Source organism: Microtus ochrogaster, chromosome 2 (assembly GCF_000317375.1).
Source record: "Microtus ochrogaster isolate Prairie Vole_2 chromosome 2, MicOch1.0, whole genome shotgun sequence".
Classification (NCBI taxonomy): Eukaryota; Metazoa; Chordata; class Mammalia; order Rodentia; family Cricetidae; genus Microtus; species Microtus ochrogaster.
The window spans coordinates 90132029-90152243 of record NC_022010.1 but is presented as its reverse complement, the minus strand read 5'-3'; the positions used below and the strand labels follow the sequence as shown (position 1 = coordinate 90152243).

The following is a 20215-nucleotide window of genomic DNA, read 5'->3' as shown; positions in this document are numbered from 1 at the left end:
TTTCACAAAGCTGATTATTTTACAATTTATGCACAGGTTTGACCAGGCAGCTATTTCTGTATGATAAAACATCAATAAAGTGTCATGAACAAAATCAAAATAAAACACATTTTCTATGGCTTGTTTATAGACATAAACAATTTTGTAGATGTTGATAATACAGAACCTAGTCAGCATTGTGAAAAATCTTTTGAAAATAGATGGAAAATTGTATATTAAATTGTTGAAAATTATGAATGGAATACAAGATGAGTGTATTCCATTGATAATAGTGCTATTTGGTCTTAGGTTTCTCATCATTTTCTGAAGCAGAAGCATTACAGTGTTGACATGGCTGTATTTCTACTTTCTGCATTCACTAGAAAGCAAGTGCTTGAAAATTCAACCATACGATTGTATGTACTAAGGAAGATAGTAGTTAAAGTTACTAAGAAATACTCATTTACAAGACCCCTAACTATGGCCAGTGAATAGTGAAAATATTTACAATGTGCTTTGGCTTGAGCAGAACATGACTAATGAGCTCATAGACCATTCCAGACCAGCTTATCTATCTGAGCAATTGCTTCATATCCCCAGATATCATCACTGAATTGATGTTTAAAAAACACAAAATTGTTTGCCAGTGATTTGCAGCAGGTTTGGAACAGAATTGGAAATGTTTTCTTTCCCCACGACCTACTCTTTCCCTTCCTCTTTTTTTGCTTTTTGCAATACTAAGCATTGAAAGTAGGAACTTGCTTATAGGAAGCAAGCAAGGGTTCTACCACTGAGCTATATACACTAAGCCCGAGGAGTGTTATTTCCTGATTGCATTTTTGTAGCATTGCCAAAAAGTGCAGCTACCTGACCTCAATCTAGTAGACTTAGCAGACATCAGAGCCTGGAGCGCTGGAAAGGATGGAGAATAAATGTGCAGGGAGATGTGGTAGGCTGGGGAAGGTAGGTAGGGCTTAGTGAAAGGACACCATATGGTAATCAGACCACTTTGTGCTATTAAACTTCAGATAGCCAGACGGATCCCTAGACTCTATAGGATTATACCTGCCTTTAATTGGGAACTACAAGGTTGACCCCGAGTGTTGTGGGAGTAAGAACAAAATAGAGGGAGAAACAGAAGGACAGTCAGGCATTGGTTCAATTGCTCTTCTGCACATAACCCTGACCTCAAGTACCATGGGACAATTACAAATAACTCTTTGAGAGGAAATTATTATAAAGTGATTAATGAAGGTACATTAATATTGCATTTATGGAAGGTTGCATGCCTCCATCAAGAAGGTAATTTTGAAAATCTGTTAGCAGTTAGCTGGATTTAATGACATTCTTATATTAATCACTGTGATCTCAGATATGTCCATACATTTTACAATAGTGCATTGGGAGCTCTACAGAAATGAGAATAAGCCTATGGGGAAGTATCAGGCAGAGGGATATCAGCAGAAGGCAAGAGTAAGAATTGCTCTTCCCAGTCCTGAAAGCCTTGGCTCAACATCTTTTCTGTAGAAAACACTCAGGTATTTGCAAGGAAAGGCTACCAATGAGATTTATGAAGTCTCTAATTTACTGGCATCAAACTATTAACTGTGGGTTCCATAGCTTTCCTTATTCTCCTTAGTTATTTTATTTTTCCCTCCACTTATTACCATTGCCAAGACAAAGAGCAAAAGTTTCTCAAGTAAATTCTTAAGACAATTAAGGCAATTAAGGGTGAAATAAAAACCATGGGTATATTTTTGATGAAAGAACAATGTCTGTGTTGGCGTAGAAAGGAGAGAAACCTGGAGTTGGGGACACTGGAGTTAAGGAGAATCTAATAATGGCTGTGCATTATCTACTTAGCCTCTTCTGCATGTGTGTGTGTGTGTGTGTGTGTGTGTGTGTGTGTGTGCACTGCATAAATGTGCAGGCTGCATAAATGTGGTCATGCAGAAGCTAGAGCAGGACATCAAATTTTTTATTTTCTGCCATACAGCCTTGAGACAGGATTTCTCACTGAATTGGAAGTTTGCTGTTTTGGTTTGACCAGCTGCCTGGCCAGCAAGCTCTTGAGCTTCTATTATCTCTATCTCTGATGCTGGGGATACAGGCACATACAGTCATGCTTAGTTTTTTTTTTAATGTGGGTGTTGGGGATTCAAACTCAGATTAATGCTCATGTTTGAAGAGTAAGCACTCTTATGCCATCTCCCCAGCTGGCATGTTTTAGAGGCATTCAATCACAAAGACTGATGGTCATGTTTCCTTAATCCAACATTTATCTGGGACAGGCAAGTGTTCTTGGGACTTGGGAGGTGGAGGGGCTTCTCATGTGGAGCCTGTTGTTGTTTTATAAACACAAAACCAACCTGGCCATCTCATTACAATAAAGTGTCTCAGTTCTCTGAGATTAGAAACAGAGTGTGTGGATGACAGTGGGAATATGGTGCGAACAGAAGGACAAGGAAATCCAATTCTGGCTCTTGTGATAATAAGAATAAAGATTAGTTTCAGGCATGATACCCTGGGAACTCCAGCTCATTTTGTTTCTCAAACAAAAATATATTAAAACAAAAAGTTCATGTTCCTCTGTCATGAACAAGGAGAGAAAAATCACTCACTAAAAATTCCCTTTCTTTCAGAGAGATTAGGTTTAGGCATTGAACCAATCTGACAACATTATGTGAAGGATGCAACTTCCGACCTGTGTGTGGTGAGACTCTTAGAGAATGGCAGAGACTTCATCACGGATCTTGGTCTCTCAATCAGCACCCTGCATCTGCCTTGACCTATCTGTCCTTTTTCCATTTCTTTGGTCATTTTCTGATTTGACAGTCTTCCTGAATATTTTATAAATAAGATGATTACTCACAGTGTCAAAATGCAGTTAAGAAAGTGCTGTGTCTGTCTATTACAGATGATGACTAGAGTCACTTCACAGGTAGAAAGCTTTGCTACAGCCACCGGGGAGTCTGTTGGCCCTGGGTTACAAGAAGCCCAGAGGTAATGAGTAATGAGTTGGCTTTAGGGGTGTGATGTGATGTCTTCTTCCATGAAGGTAGACTTATTTTGTAGTATGTTTCCATTAGGATGTTCTCTCAATAGTGAAAGCATGAACACTTTATTTTAAAAAAAAATATTAAAACAAAAATCAACAAATATTTTCTCGACTTATGTTGCCTGTAAGAGACTGGTATCTGGAAATCAAAGTTATTGTTATGTATTGATCTTTATTTTGACTTTGTAGTCCCTCTTTATTACCTCATAAATGTTATTAAAAATTATCCTTTTGAGGCTGCTCCTGAACCTGTGTACCTCCCTGCTAAATCCAGCTAAACACTCCTCTTTGTTTTTACTGAAGCTTTGTGAAGGCTTGGGTATCACATTCCTTGAAACACTTTCTATTTTGGCTTTTTATGCTGTAGATCCACCTTTATTTCCTGCATTACCAGTCTGGCTCTTCTTTTTCAGTCTCCTTTGGTTATTGATTTTTTGGGATCATGTCTTAAATCTTGATATTCCAGATAGTAGCCTTCTTTTTTTCTGTTTATTTGCATTTCTTATTTTCTTCATAGGTCATCTATGTTAATTCCTTCAGTTATAATCTATGTGCTGGTCAGTTTCGAATGTTCACCTCTAGCCTAGGTCTCTGAGAAGAAGTAATTAGGCTATGCACGAGTGTCTACATGTGGGTGTACATGCATGGGTGTTGGAACCCACGGAGTCAGAAGTGGCTCGTACATTCTGAAACTCAAGCTACAGGCAGTTTTGAGCAACCCTGTATAGGTATTGGAAACTGACTAAAGAATAGAATGCACTCTTAACTGCTGAACCATCTCTTCAGCTCTGTAACCCAGATCTCTTACTTCAAATTCAATCTAGAAGTGATGCACCTATAGAATTTCCACTTGACCACCCCACAGGAATCTCAGAATGCCGCCAAATCATCTCATTCATGCTACAAAAATTTTTCCTATTCTTATCTTAGCAAGTTTACCACCAACTTTTTGTACAAAAATTAAAAAAAATAAAAAATAAAAACACGACAAATATCTACTTCTTTCTTCTTCCTTCCATATTTATTCAGTGACCAAGCCACATTAATATTGTTTATTTATATTGCTCCTGATCTCATCTTTATTCTCTTTTTATAACTTTAGCCTTGAACTTTTATAGCTCGGATTTCTGAAGCCACACGTGACTCTGTTTCCCATCGTATGTCTTGTTTTGCATTCATAGTCTAAATCAACAGTCCAGGGGTCTTCCAGAAGTGCAACTGTAAGCACGCCCTTCTCTTGTTTAAACATCCTTCAATGACTGCCCATTGCCTTTCTAATAAAATCCAACATGTTCTTCTTTTCTGGGCGTTTTGCTCACAGCTTCCTAAGCTGGACTGCAGCAGTACTTGAATCACTAGCTATTTCATGCTTGGCTTCCTTTTGCTGAGGCTGCCAATTAGTGGTTTAGAGGTGAACTTTTACGTGATCTGCTGTAAAAAGAGGTCTGCTTCAAACAGCCCTTAAAGAGCCTAGTCTTATTGTTACTAAAACTCTATACTGACTAGAACCTGTGACCTACAGTGATGTGTCTGTGTATCCCGTGGCCATCTTGTGATTCAGGAAGGTATGCCTTGGCTATTTATAATCTAGGCTAAAAGGAGACAGTGATGATATTTTAAGTGTAATATTTCAGATGGAGATGAGGGTTATTTTTGCTTCCATTCCTCTCTGCCTTATTGTTCTTCAGAGAGAAGTGAGTAATTTCCTTGGTTGTACTGAAGGTTACAGAATGGTGTATGAGTGCCTACCCTGTTTTGATTTGGGGAGAGGAAAATAACAACAGCAAGGTGTGATCAGGCTAGCAGGGAAAATCCTTACTTCTGGTGATTCACAAATTACCCTGTCCGTTCGCCATTTCAAATAGAGGGATGGAACATGGAATGGAAAGAAAATTAGAGTGGGCATACTCAGGCACAAAAATTCTACTCATAAAAATAAAGAGGGATCAATAAAGAAAGACATAAATATCAAAGATTCACATAAAAGAAATGTAAATAAAGTAATGCAGACAGATTAGATGCAGAGATAAAGGAAGGGGGATTTTTTTCTTGTGAACAATCCATATTTTTCTTCCATGTTAGTAATTTATCTGCTCAGCTTTATACAGGGTCAGTGATGAGATAGTTACTAGGGCAAACTTATTCCCTCTACCTCTTGTTCTTGCCTGTGGCCCAAAAGAAATTATGATTGTCAGGGGAAGAAAGACCAAAATTATGCATCTTACACAAGAATGTCCTCCACCAGTGTGTGAAGGGCACTGGGATTGCGGATCAGTTTGTCAAGGAAGCCGACGATGTCAGTAAATTTTGGCCTGTGGTTTCTTTCTTTCTGCCAGCAATGGAGCATGAGCTGATGTAGAGACGGTGGGCAGCCCATCGGAGCTGGAAGTCTGTAACCTTCTTCAATGGACAAAATAACCTAAATGCAAACATACACAGATCACTCTCTTACTTTGGTGACAAGAGGTGTGTTAAGCAATAGCATCTTTATATGCAAGCAGTGAAAACCAGAATACCAGTAAGCATGAAAAATACTTAGGATGCCACGCAGGGCCCAAGCAAAGCTAAATATATAAGTTCTGAACAGGAAGTGCTCGTAACTCAATAGCATCTGCTGCCCCTTCTGGGGAGAAAATGTGCTGTAAGTATACGCTGCTGGTGTACACATAGTTAAGCTACATCTTCACACTCTGAAAAAACAGCTTCTGTGTACATTTGCTGGACTATCTGACACCCTGATGCCAACATCAGTAAGGTAACATGATTACTTACAATAAAGTCAGTGTGTTTTTTAAGCCCATTGTTCTCTCTTTGTTGTTTATTTTGGATCTCCTCATTGACTTTGGATTTTCCTTTATGCTGACACTAACCTGGCAGTGAAGTAGTTTTGCCATAAGCCCTAAGTTAGTTCATAGTATGAAATGCTAACAGAGGTGAGAATCAAGGCCTAAAAACACAGGAGCGTTCATCTGAGTGCCGTACAGGTTGTCCTCTGGTGAGAGAGTGGATCTCTCTGTAGGACATGGTAGTGACTAGATGTGTGGCCACTGTGGAGCTAGCAGTGCTGAGGGATTGAAATTTTGATCTGGATTAATTTTAGTTCACTCAATTTATTTTAAACTCCGACTTCCTGTCCAGCACTAGATAAAGGAATCCACGTAAGAATTAAGAATGAAAGGGGATGACTGCCTGGTGGTTAGAATCTACCTAAGGCTATGTCACACAGGCCATTTCCTTGGTGAAAGTATTATCTGCCAGCTCCTACCATGAGGAATTTCCTTGAGATGGAAAAAAAAATCAATTCTGAATTCATACAGATTAGCTTTTGAAGAACAGATCAAAGGTAGTCATTTGAACCTTCATTCTTGTATCATCTATGGGGGAATATTTTTTTAACCAATTTTAAAGCAGGGAAGCTGAGGATCAAACATATTTAAAACAGACATCAATCAAATCCACCCCCTAACAAGAACCAAAATATAAAACTCAATGTTAACCTTGCTTTGTTAAGAGTTCTATTGCAGGACCATCTGCATGTATTCTATGAAGTTTTTTTTTTTAATACTGACATCTCATTTTAATTTCTTCTTAAATTGACACATTTGACAGACTAAAATATTCCAAATATATGTCAGATGCAATTTGTAAAACAGAAGCATTAATATCTCTTCAGGATCCTCTTAATTGCTAACTTTCAACTCTTTCAGTATCAAAGAATTTCTTAGGATATTTTTGTGACCGTAATACTTTGCATGTGTGCATCCGATGTCCTGTGCACGGGTATGAGGAAGCGAGGCATTGATTTCAGCTATCTTCTTCTATCATTGCTTACCTTATGATTTTGAGGCGGGGTCTCTCACTGATTTTGGAGCTTGGCCAGATTAGCTGGCTACTGAGTCCCTGCCATCCAAGTGTTTCTCTTCCATCCCAGCACTGGGGGTATGGATATGTTCTTGTCATACTCAACTTCATACATGATGTTGGGGCTCCAAACTCAGGTTCACATGCTTGAGCAGCAGGCATTTTACTCATGGATATTTCTCCCAGTCCCAGAATACTTTAATCTTTATGGATATTAATATTTACTATCATTTTTATGTTACATTATTGAATATTATTGTTTCTCATCTCTCCTTCCTTCCTTCCTTCCTTCCTTCCTTCCTTCCTTCCTTCCTTCCTTCCTTCCTTTTTTCCTTCCTTCCTTCCTTCCTTCCTTCCTTCCTTCCTTCCCGACTGCTTTTGGTACCAAATGGTCTTGAGATAAAGTCACTTTGTTGCATGTTTTAGTGAAATACAAACGGATAAAAATGCTTGAAATCAATCAAAACTACTGTGAATGGTTTCTGAAAGTAATTATAAGAATAGGACAGAATGATTTAGAGAACAATTTTGAGGTTGTACCCTGGGAGCATGAGAGCCAATTTGCCACAGTTATGTGAGGATAAATGCATAAAATAAGACATTGACAAGTGAGGTCATATTGGGAGGAAAAGGTTGTTTTTATTGAACACTTTCTATGTGCTTGGTCCTTATACTTTTTTGTTTACTGCCTAAAATTACCCAGTATGGTGGTTACTATTATCACTACTTTTTAACATCGTAAAAAGAGAGGCAGGGAGACTTGCCTAGATTCACATGTTATTATGCGGCAGAATTAGGACCTGTATTTAATCCTCGTGACTTCCAGATGTCTTCTCTGTTATTCCTTAAATACTGGTTTTGATTTTCATCATAGAATATTTTCCTGTTAAATTTTATACCATGAAGAAAACATTAATACTGCTTACCATGTTACCCTTTGTTGTTACACATGTTAATCTGACTTCATTGTTTTTATCTGGGCCCTAAACTTAGTATTCTCAGTTAATTAAAAAAATACTTTGTAGTCTATAAAATGTAATGTTTAATTAACTGAGTCATTATTTCTGAATGTTTCTGAATTTCTTGTTTGTTTATTTGTTTTGATTTTTTCTGACATAGGGTTTCTCTGTGTAACAGCTCTAGCTATCCTGGAGCTAACTTTGTAGAATAATAGGCTGGCTTCAAACTCACAGAGATCCACCTACTTCTGCCTCCCAAGTGCTGGGATTAAAGGCATACAGCACTACTGCCCAGTTATGTTTCTGAGTCTTATGCATACCTCTATTGCATCTATTACTTTTATTTTATTTCTTTTTCTATTGCTTTTTCTCAGGCTATGTATACACAAATGCAGGAATTACACCTCTGGATTTTTCATTCTTTTCATTTAGTGTCAGGCGTATTAGTAAATGCTGATGATATAAACAGAAATTATTGAAACACCTTTGATTTGTCTTGATAGAGGAACATACTTTTATAAAATTTGGAATATCTAGCTATTTCAAATAGACTCTGGGGAAAGCATGATAGCATCTGAAGTCCTGAAGAATGCAAGAGTAATTTACAAAAATGTCATCAGCTGACACTACCCTAAATCTTATTGTTTTCTTAGACCATTCAGGTGACAGGGTACTTGCTCTTCCTTAAGAAAGAACTTTATTATATTCATCGTTTGGCTGTGATCTTCCTCTTACCCCTCAAGAGACCTATATTTTCCCAAGACTCTTCTAGACAACCCATGGAAATGGTTAACAATAAAAACTCAGACAGACCACTTGACATCTATCAGGGAGAGAACTCCCTCAGTGTTGATGCTTTTTCTCTAAGAGAAAAGAAGGTGGTATTGCTCTATGGAAATTTTGCCCTTATGTGTCCAGCAGAGTGTCAGTTCCTACATAGCTGTCTCAGGGGCAATCGGAGGATTCGAATCCCATAATTCTCCTTCTTGCTGACCTCTTGGTCTTTTAAGTTTTCTCTGTTCTTTAATACATTGTCTTATGAAATTTATTTTTAAATCCTGGCACAAGACAGTTGTCTAACCTGAACGGAATCCGTCTTGTTGAACAACAGCAACGACAGTACAACAATGGTGACGGCAGAAGAGCATCCAGCTAATTATCGAGAGCTCTTGAGTCCCATTTGCAAAATTCTAGTACCAGTGATGTGCGCTTGTTATTTTTGTCTTTGAATCAGACCTATGGAGGAGCTACAGTTCTTATCATTTTATAGCTAAGACATCTAATCACAGAAAAGAAGAGACTCACGTAAAGTTGCTCACACATCTAAAAACTCTAACTTCAAAAGCAGCCTGAAACTAGATGCACAAAAGTATATTCCTAATGGATATTTGATATTTTTCACCCAAACAGATATCACTTATCTATTATATATCACTTATATAATCACTTAAAGTGTCCTCTTTGTAATTCTAGTATAAAAGGTGACACAGCATGATATATATCTGTGATTCAGAAGTGTGTAATCTAGCAAAGGGGACAAATACCTGAGAGTATGGCAAGTATCATCTAAAACAGAAGTCTGTGGGAGCACCAGTAGAACCTAGCCCAGCCTTAGGATGGCTGCTCGGGGGCGGTGAACATACAGGGTGTGTGGAAGCTTGCAGGGCCAAGTGGGGACTCATAGCAAATGCTACTTATAGTAGATTTGTGTGGATGGAAAAGTCTTAAAAAAATCTAAAACTGCATAAGAGATAAAATATTTATTTCTTACATCATTAGTGCTTTTGTATATTATAAACTTAAACTTTCATTTTTCACTGATTATGATATTTTAATTGACACGTATTTATTGTACATGGTATTGGGTTTCATGAGGTCAAGTGCATATTAATGTATCTAATGTACTTTGAGAATATTACTCACATGATCCCTACCCTTCTTATCTGCCCCATACCCTCTCATTACCACCTTTTACTCTCCCTAGACAGTTTAACTTCTACTTTCAAGTCATGTATGCATATGTGAATTTATACATACACACATATGTATATATGCACATGCAAATCTGGAATCCACAAATAAGAGGCAACATGCTATATCTGTCTTTCTGAGGCTGACTAATTTGATTAAGATAATTATCTCCAGTCATATCCATTTTTTCTGAAATGGAGATCACCTTTTTTTATGGTTGAAAAATATACCACATTTTCTTTATACACTCACCTGTTGATGGATACCTAGGTTTGGTTCCACACCTTAGCTACTGTAAATAGTGATGCAACAAATATTGATACATACAAATTTAGACTTTCAACAAAGAAGAAAACAGTTTTAGCAAGTGAATGATATTAGATCTTTGCTTTTAAAAAAGTTCACTGTGGAAAGTCTAAAGGAGATAGATTGGCAGTGGATGTGAGAGATAATAGTAACTCCTAAGTTTTGGGCTTGGTGAAGGACCCAGGAAGATAAGTAATTTGTTGGGGACTTGAGTGACAATGAATCTGGTGTGTTTGCATATGTGTATCTGTGTTATATGCGCATGAACTTGTGAATGTATGTGTATGTGTGTGTGCGCATGCTTAGGGAGCCGGGTCAATGTCATTATCTTTCTAAATTGATCTCCACTGTATTTTGTGAGACGGAGTCTCTCATTGAGCCTGGTGCTCATCAATTGAGTGAGACTTGCTGACCAGCTATTTCATGAGGTCTTCCTGTCTTGGCTTCCCTAGGACTGGATTACAGATGTGTGTGGCTTTCTACCTAGTTGCTGGTGTTCTGAATTCAGACCTTCGTGTTTATATGGAAAGTACTTTACTGACTGAGCCACATCTCTGGCCCATTTGTCCAGTTTTCATCAGCTCTTGAGTTTTAGATTTAACACACACACACACACACACACACACACACACACACACACACACACACACACACACACCATTTGAGAACTTATTCTGTGCCAAGTCATGAGCTGGGAACACAGCTTACCTCATTTAAAGATACACATGTACATTGTACATGCTGTAGGTAAGAAAACTGAAGATAAACAAATTGGTAGGTAAGGCAGTATCACATCAAAAATAGACTTACGTCATCCTCACCCCAGCCTCTGACTCAAAGAAGTAGAGGAGACATTCTCTTCTGCGACTTGAGCCATTTCCCCAACTTATTTGCCAAGTTTAGCCCCTGAGTCCTCTTTGTTGTGCTCTTCTTGTGTGATCCCAGCTGTCATGGCCTTGTCTTCCAACGGCTTCCATGTCTGGAGCCCTAGGGCAATTTTCTCCCTAGATATCAATATTTATTACTGTACATCACTTCATCTTGGATCTCAGACTTCACCTCTGATCTGTTCAGTCTAGCTCTTTGCTTTGGTCATTAGGAAACAGTTGTAGTCTCTCAGCTGGTTTAAATGAACTCCTCAAAATCTGCTAATCTCTTCCGAGCACTGTCACGCATGAAGCCTTGTTAAGTCAAGCAATGGAGCTGCAATTTTCAGCTCTGTGACTTCTGAAAACTGTCTTTTAGGGGTAGCTTGAGGGAAAGCCATTTTAAACTCTGTGCTGTCTTGGCCAGGTGAGGGGCCAGGCCAGCTCTGCACAGCTCTTGGACATCCACATGGCCAGACCAGGGATAACCAAATGGCCTTTGGTGGTAACATGGGGCAAGGACATTGACCCTGACCACTGTTGCTGCATGGCCACAGACACAGAAAGGCCCTCAGTGGAAGCATGGTACCAGACATCACCAAGGCCTCAGGTGGCTTTGCAGGCCTCTTGTCAGTCAGCCTGTTCCTCTCCAGCCTCACATCTCCAGAGCTGCCTCTCTTCACAATGCTCAAGCTGTTCTGCTTTTCTTTCTTTCCCATTTTCTACCACACACTTGCTCATCATAATGGTGCCTGCCCTGCTCCCACCTCACAGTGGCAGTAGATGGGGGCTCTCCACTTTATAGGTACTGCAAGTGGTACTGAATAGACTCAGCCGGTTGTATTTATGTACTTGGAAGTATAGAACAACTAAAGAAGAGAAAGCCAGGACTTTGAGAGGGAGTAAGGTATGTGTGGAAGGCATGGGAAGAGCTGGAGTGATAAAGGGAATAGAGGAAAATGATGTAATTATTTTTTAATAAGGAAAACAAAAGGAATGTCACCTCTGGGACCAGAAGTAAGTGACGCCTTTTCTGTACTTTACAGTAGCTTGTAACAGTGACAATAAAGAAACATTGAAGACCTTGACGTCCACAAACAAGGCTCTGCTACTGATAAAGAAATAAGAACCCAGGTGTGCCTGCAATTGGACATTTTGCACCAGAAGCTACGTCTGCAGATAGTCTGAAGCTGAAGGAACTTTGCTAACTACCTAAATTTACCACCCCCCTCCCCCCCGCATTTGGTAGAGAGCTCTGGGTGTCACCATAAGGGAACTAGAGAGCAGACTTGGATGGAGGATATGCCTTGTTAACAAAAAATAGGAAGATTTGGGCAAAACCACAAATTTTTTATTTGCCAGTTTCCTTATTGTGGTTTACCCTGTTTTTAGAAATATAGATTAGGTCCCAAACTAATTTATTTAAAATGGTTGTTTTTTTTGTTGTTGTTGTTTTTTGTTTTTTTAAAGAGGGCCAATTCTCAAATCCCAAATCTCCCTTGTGGGGAAAAGTAAACTTTTCTTCTTCAGAACCTTATTTTGAATTCAGAAACATATTGGGCAACTTTTAATATTACAGTTCCTGGGCCCACAAAAACCATTTAAAGTCTGTGAAAAAGTGACTGAGCACAGACAGAAAGGAAACTTTAAAGTAAACTCTGTGTAAATGACCCCAGGGAACAAAAATAAAAATTCTGACAACCAAAAATGGCAAATACATTTCTTTTGAGTTGAAATCAAAGGTGTAGCTGATTCTGCATGCGTGTGTGTAAAAACACTGTAGATGCTGTAGGTTATCTAGTTTTCTGATCATGTAGTTAGAAAATAAAAACTATATTTTTTTCTTAAAACTTCCATGGTTGTGGTAACAAGTTACTGGTTTCCTCTACTTACTTTACTGACTGAATTGTTTAGCAATGATGAGTCATTGAGGTGTTTTTTTTTTTTTTTTTTTTTTTTTGTATTCCCTATTATTCTTGTTTCTGAAGCCGGCATCCATCCTGCAGGTACAATTAGTGTTCATTTAGTTAAAATGGTGTCTATCAACCAAATGCCTGTGCACCAAGAGTGCGAATTACTGAAAAGCTGAGAAGATGAAGACCATTTTGAAAATTGCTTCAGTAGAATACATATTCAAATCAAGGCAAAAATCCCCTCTGTAAAATGGAAGGTTGAAATAATAGGAATGGGTTTTTAGCAATTTACTGTATCGTACACAGGTCATTACACAGAGACCATTACATAACACAGTCGAGTTTGGAAAATCTAATCAGAGAAAAAAATTGAAATGGACTGGACTGCTTGAGTCATAAAACCACACTGCATGTCTAGGAAAGTGAATTCTGGCCATCCTCCAGTCTTGGCTGTGGTGCTGACCCCTAGCTTAGATGGGTTATAGAATTAGGAGGGCAATCAGGAAATACAGGAAACATACTTCTTTCTTCAATTTCTGAAAGATGTTTTCCACCACACCACTTCCAAAAATAAAGACCTGGAAGATGCATCCCATGTCCCCCCATCTAGTGAGCAGTGTACATCAGAAAGTCACGTGTAGGGAAAGTCATTATTATTACACAAAAGCTTTTCTAAAGTGAGGAGGAAAAACCCAGCCACTGCAGTAGCATTATGCTTCTTGTGGCCTCAAGTGATGTTTCCTTGTTCCCTGATGTCTTTCCTCTGAGGAAAACAGATGAGTTTCATGGCAAAGCCTAAGTGATAGCTCACCCAGGAGGCTTCTGCTGCTCTGCTTCAAGGCTTTTCTTCTCAGTCTGGCAGTTAGATCATTACTGCTACTGAAGCCGCTTCTCATTTAAACGAAGCTGGCCTTTTCCCCACCTACTGACTCTGTGGGTTTGGTTACTTCCTGCTGTTCATATTTTGATCCCCTTCCCCCAGCCCCTGAAGCTCATTACCTGGTACAAGCATTGGCGTGAAGAAGTGTGGTGCTCTTGGTGCCATCTTTGGAGCTTGCTCATCCACATTGGATTCTGGATTTGGCTCAAAATAACATACATTACCTTGACCTACCTTACGAAAATGAAAGATAAACTTCACATGCTTTAAAGCAGCTAGACATCCCCCACGTTCAATCTACCTGAGAAATGTTTCAAGCGATGGGATAGTTCTGTCATTCATGAAAATATGACTAAACTGTTTGTAAGAAACGTAGCAACAAGAGAGAACATTTCATAAAATTTTAACATCGAGGTCCAAAAAGCCTCAAGGAGGCTTTCCATTTCTCAACAGTGATAGGTCAGCCTGCATCCCCCCACAAGCAGGGAGGAATGCAAACACTTCTGTGTAATGGGGTAGCATGCATAATTAACGATGCTTTGGCCTCATTAGGTAGAGCTAGTGGTGGAATGTGGACTCCTTGGAATCCTGAATGTCTGCTTTACAGATTAGCAGCAAAAGCAGGCACTTTGGATTAAGCAGGGACATAAAATTCAATTTCATGGCTCCCCAATAACCTGGGTCGATCACTGGTCTTTTCTAAGCTCCACTTCTCTTACCTAGAAATGGGGACAATAATGGCATACACCCAAGAGAATTACCTTGAAGTTTCAATGGGCTACTCATCTAAAGTTGTTGTTTTCTGTTCGCCTTCTCTTCAGCACCCTGATTTCTAGTTCTAAGTAGGAAATTTTGTTGCTTTAAACACAAGGTTCATATTGACAGGTAAAGATTCAGTCTTTGCATTTTTTTTTATCATGTATACAACATTCTGCATGCATAAATGCCTGCATGCCAGAAGAGGGCGCCAGATCTCATTACAGATGGTTGTGAGCCACCATATGGTTGCTGGGAATTGAACTCAAGATTTCTGGAAGAGCAGCCAGTGCTCTTAACCACTGAGCCATCTTTCCAGCCCCCTTCTCATGTTTTAAATTATTGTTTGTTTTAAATATTTATCCTGTTATCACAATATTCTTCATGTATTTGTGGTTTGATATCTTAATGGACCAATAAAGTTCGATACTTAAAATACATAAAAAAAAATCTGTGTCTAACAAAAATAGGTGATTTCTATCAAATCCATAAAATCCAGGCTTTTATTACTCATGATAGATTTATATGTAGCAGGTGGTATATATGAGTTATCTTTTGTTTCTTCAATGTCTACAGCTGGTTATTTTGAACTCTAAGAAATGCTATACCAGAAAGCTTAATCTGCTCTTCCAAGTGTTCAGTCAGCCATGGGCCTTGGATTGTAACTCCGAACTTCCTAGGTATTTTATTAGTAGTTCTTAACTGGAGTTAATTTTGTCCTCCACCTCTGACAAGTCACTAACCATAGACTTTTTTTTGCTGTTGTTGTTATTACAGTAGGGGATTGCTACTGGAATCTAGTATGTAGAGGCTTGTATTGCTGGTAAGCATCAACTCCAGTGTTCAGAATAGACCCCCCCCACCACCACAAGTACTGATGCTGCTGATGTCGGGAGACCCTGCAGGTCTACTAGTCTTTTCAATTTGTCCTGTTATTACCTTGGAATATCACTTCTACCCTGGCTACAAGAAAATTATCTCTAAGCATTGTAGCTGACTATGATTGATTGATTGCCTTACTCACTTACTTATTTACTGTAGTTAGTTTCAGGGGAGCTTTGCAAGTGATCAGATCCTGTATGAGACTATCCTCTTTCGGAGGATCTATCAAATTAAAACATATCTCAGATCACTCTTACCTCAAGCCAAGAAGTCACTTTCTCAGTATCTAAAATCAACATTTTAACCTATAATATCTCACATCAGGTATGTGGCTAGTCACTGCCTCACTGTGGTTGACAGTGGAGCACATTTGGACACAGAAAAGTAAGACCTGCCAGGGGAGCCCATGTTCTCCTAATCTAGAAGTAAAAGTGATGTAGGAATCCCCTCTGTGTACTTTGATTACCATTAATGAATAAAGAAACTGCTTTGGACCTATAGCAAAACAGAATTTAAGTAGGTAGGGAAAGCTAGGCTGAAAGCTGGGGGAAAGAAGGCAGAGTCAGAGAGATGACAAGGAGCTGCCAGAGTCAGACATGCAGAAACTTTACTGGTAAACCACTGCTACATGGTGTTGCACAGATTAATAGTTGTAAGTGTTAGCCAATAAGAAGCTAGAGCTAATGGGCCAAGCAGTGTTTCAATTAATACAGTTTCTGTGTGACTATTTTGGGTCTAAGCTAGCTGGGTGGCTGGAAACCAACAAGTGGCCCTCCTTACAACACAAAAGTGCCATTGAGTTAACTAGGACTGCAGGTATCAATTTAAAAGGAGTAACATGGCCAGTACCATCTCTGTTACTTCATCATGGAGAATGAGAAAAGGTCAGACATGATTGATAGTGCCATTTTCTGGTCCTTTTCAGTGACCAGAGCTAGAGTACCTTGGTTCCTGATCACGTGGGCACGGGGATTGGTAGGTACATACACTTAGAGTTATATAGTTCAAGATTTGATGCATCACACCACAAAATCATGGGGGACAAGGTTTCTTGAGTCCCATTACTCATTTTGCCTCCATGATCTTCCCCAGGGCATGATACCCCAGCAATCTTGTGCCACTGCTGTATTGGGCATTTTCCTTTCTGTGATCGTCATTGTGAGCCATGCCTTGTCCATGGGCCTAGAGAATAAATGCAGGTTAAATGTGAAAAAAAAATCACAAAAACCCTATTAACATTTGGTGTCTCACAAAGGCGAGACTACAATAATGTTGCTCTTGACAAATATCTCAAAGAGATGAACAGAAATGAAACTAGACAAGCAAACAGAAAAACCTCATACATCTTCCGGCTGCACAACTACTTTCAACTTGGAATCCTCCTCTCATTCCAATCTGACTATCGAAAACTTTGCAATCACAGTGCTCCATCACCTTGGAATGGAGAAGGTTGTCCTGGTTAACCACTGCATTCACTTCCCTGAGGGAGCTCTAGGTTGGGGTTGAACAGAGGCCTTACAGAGCTAGCCAGAGTCTTCACTAACATTGGATTGCTTTCAGAATTTGAGAAAGGTTTCATTATACTACTCCTTCTAGGCTGGAATCCTGAGTTCCATAGTACAAGACAGCAAAGAATGGAGTAATTCGAGAGAAAGTCTAGAAACTCAGGCCAACACTAAACCCTGCATGCACAGATTCAATGTGCTACGTGACCTGCTGTTTTGTGATTTAAAAAAAAAATCTTTTGTTCAAGATAGCTTGTATCAGGTTTCTTTCATTAATAATAAGAAAGCATAGTTTGCATGCTTTCTGGGTATATTTGAAATCACTATATTGTAGTCATACAATGTTTTATTACATAAAAAAAGTACAGCATATGTCCTTGGCATAGGTCATTCTAACTGGTCTGGGTGTAGGATTTGTATTAGGACTTCATCTCTACACCAAAACAATGGATTCCCCAAGTGAGAAATATGTCCCGTTCATTCTTTTGTGTTTATGGAATACAGTGAGAATTCCATCCAGGTGCATGGTGGGTAGTGATCAGTCAGCACAGTTTACAGCCCTGTTGCTGTAGCTATTTGTCATTTCTTGGCTCTGGGTATCCTCAAAGTGCTTTCATCTAGTTCTTCACAAAATGTGTAGTCAAGCCAGGCATGATGGCACACACCTCCAGCGCAGCCCTCGGGAGGCAGAGGCATGCAGACCTCTGAGTTTGATGGCCCCGTGGTCGACAGAGCTAGTCCAAGAACAGCTACAGGGCTACATAGAGAAACCATGTCTCAAAAAACCAAACCAAACCAAACAAACCCCTCAAACCCAAAGTATGTAATCACCAGTTTCCTAGGTGTGTACATGGAACACTAGCCCTTGTTTCTCTGACCTGCATGTGTTTGGGTACTCGGAACTTGCTGCTTGATGTCCTCGCATGTACCGCTTAGCTCTCCTCCCTAGAGTCTAGCTAAGTATCGTTCCCCTCATTAGCACTGTGTGATCATCTTTCACTTTCTTGTGTGGGAGAGAGCTCATCATCTGTCTTTCTGCTTCTTGTTTATTTCATTTAACACAGTGGAGGATTGATTTTCCTTTTCCTCATCCTTGGCCCACATGCACACCTGGTCTGGTGATTGACACATGTTTAATAAGTGCTTGCTGAATGCCTCAGCATCTGGCACTAGCTATTATATTTTGTTATTTTTTTATGGGATAGTTCTATGCATTCTGCCTTTTTTTCTCATTTCCCTTCCCTAATGTACAATTCCACTGACCTTTGGGAAACTCATTATATTATTCACTAACACAGATTCTGCAGACTCAGAATTGTTCATTGTAATAAAATACACCATAGTCTGCAGAATAGAAAAACTATTTCCTAAAAACTGTCTGAAATTTCCTAAGCTCATTAACAATCATAAAACATTGTAACGTTCAATTTGAACTGTGCCCACAGCTCTGTAAAACTCACCAAAATGCGGTAAAAGCATATAGAATATTGAAACAGAACAACATAGTTGGACTTTTATTCCCTGTCTCATCACTTTTTTTAGAAAGTAGCTTGGTGGGAAATGGTCAAATGTAAAATTATATCTTGACCCAATGAATAAGGACTGCAGAACAAGAAGGGAATAGACAGCACGTGGCACAGAGTAGTCAGGAAATTTTGACTAAGCTAATTCTTCGTCTAAATGGAAATTCTGGTTATGGGATCCATCACAGATACGATAACTTTCAATATGTTTTGCTAAACAGAATTCCAGCTCCCATTCCTGTAGCAGCAGAAGGTATTCAGGAAACACATAAAAGATTTTAGCTCACTCTGCTATCATCTGGTAATGTGTTGATCTGAAGGCTTCAAGTTGCGTCTCCCCATCTCTAGCCCCACTTTTCCCTTCCCTGTTCTCAGATTCTTCCTTGAGTATTCTTTTGTCACCCACAAGCACAGTGAAGCCACAGTGACTGAGACCCCAGTTTGGTTTTGTGGGGAGAAAAGTTCATCCTGACGCCGAGAACAAAGGCAAGCGGGCTCCGTGTCAGGAGGTGATTCCTGGCTGTAGGATTTTCTCCTGTTCCAGATAGAATCCAGGCAGCCAAATGAGGCTTAATAAGCAAAATCACTCTCTAAACGGTCATCTTGGAGGCTGATCATCAAGATCTATGGCCAGAACTGCTGGGTGAACTGTTGGTATGATCCAGGCAGGGAGAGGCTGACAACAGGGTCTGGACTACTCTAGGCAACAATTAAGAACAATTTACCTGGTTGTCTGAGCTGAAATGGCACATTTGGGCCATTCTCCACAGAAGCTGTCCTCCTCGGCAATCTGTCTTGTGGTCTGGCATCCTCACTTGTACCTGATCTGCCCTATGAAAGTTCTGCCCATGCTTTGGTACCTCTGCAGAGAGGGAGAGTCCGACACTAGCAAAGAGAGAGCATGAATCTTTCTTTGCTGGAGTAAGTGCCACCAGTGTCTCTTCAGAGACAAAATCACAGCCTCTTGCTATTAGAAGGCACATCAAACAAGAACCCAACACGTTTCTTTCTCATATTATTTAGTCGCAAACCTGAGGCACTTTCAAAGCTTAAGTAGTCTGCATAATTGAGTCACAATCCACATCATCATGGTCATGCTTCCTAAGCCTGTGACTGCAATGTGTCCCAAGAAGAAAGAAAATTTAGGGATCAAGAGATGCAGGAAATTGCTCTTTCTCTTGGTCTAATTTTATTAGAATGACTCTCTCTAATGTCGAATAAAAAGGATTAATTATGATCTTTATTAACATAAGTGACTGACTTTTATGAAAGTGTTTTATAAAATAAATCAAATCTAAGCTTGAAGTTTCTTATCTTCCTCTTTTGTTTCACTCCCAGTAGTGTCAAGTCATATATTGTATTTTTTGCTTATTTATTTTATTTCCAGTCTCTCTCTTAACTGTTAAAACATAAACTTCTTAAGGGCAGGAGATTACTAACCCCAAAGTGGAAGCTGCATGAATAGCAAACAAAGAAAAATAGAAGTCACAGTTATTCCTTGTTTTCTCCAGCTGTGATTTATTCTAAAAATTCACTATGGCTACAATCTAAATTTTTGAACAAGTCATTCAAGTTATTACCATGTGTCTCTAGACGTGGTGCTGAAGAGGACTTGATTCTAGAGATTTGCTTGCATGGCTTATTTCTGTTCAAATAGAATATGTACATGAGCAACATTTAGGTTTAGAATAAAGCAGGTATTACAGTGATTGAATTTAGGGTTTACAAGATATTAGCTAAGCTGGGCGGTGGTGGC

General features: G+C 39.3%; 1 protein-coding gene across 3 annotated transcripts in view; it reads right to left on the bottom strand.

The window, feature by feature from the left end:
• Positions 1-20215, bottom strand: part of Epha6 (EPH receptor A6) — a 918005-nt gene that overhangs the window by 10094 nt on the left and 887696 nt on the right. For all 3 annotated transcript variants that reach the window (XM_026787030.1, XM_013353099.2, XM_026787032.1), the window contains one exon: positions 5263-5456. In XM_026787030.1, coding sequence (XP_026642831.1) covers positions 5263-5456 — 194 coding nt within the window. The remainder of the gene's footprint in view (positions 1-5262; positions 5457-20215) is intronic.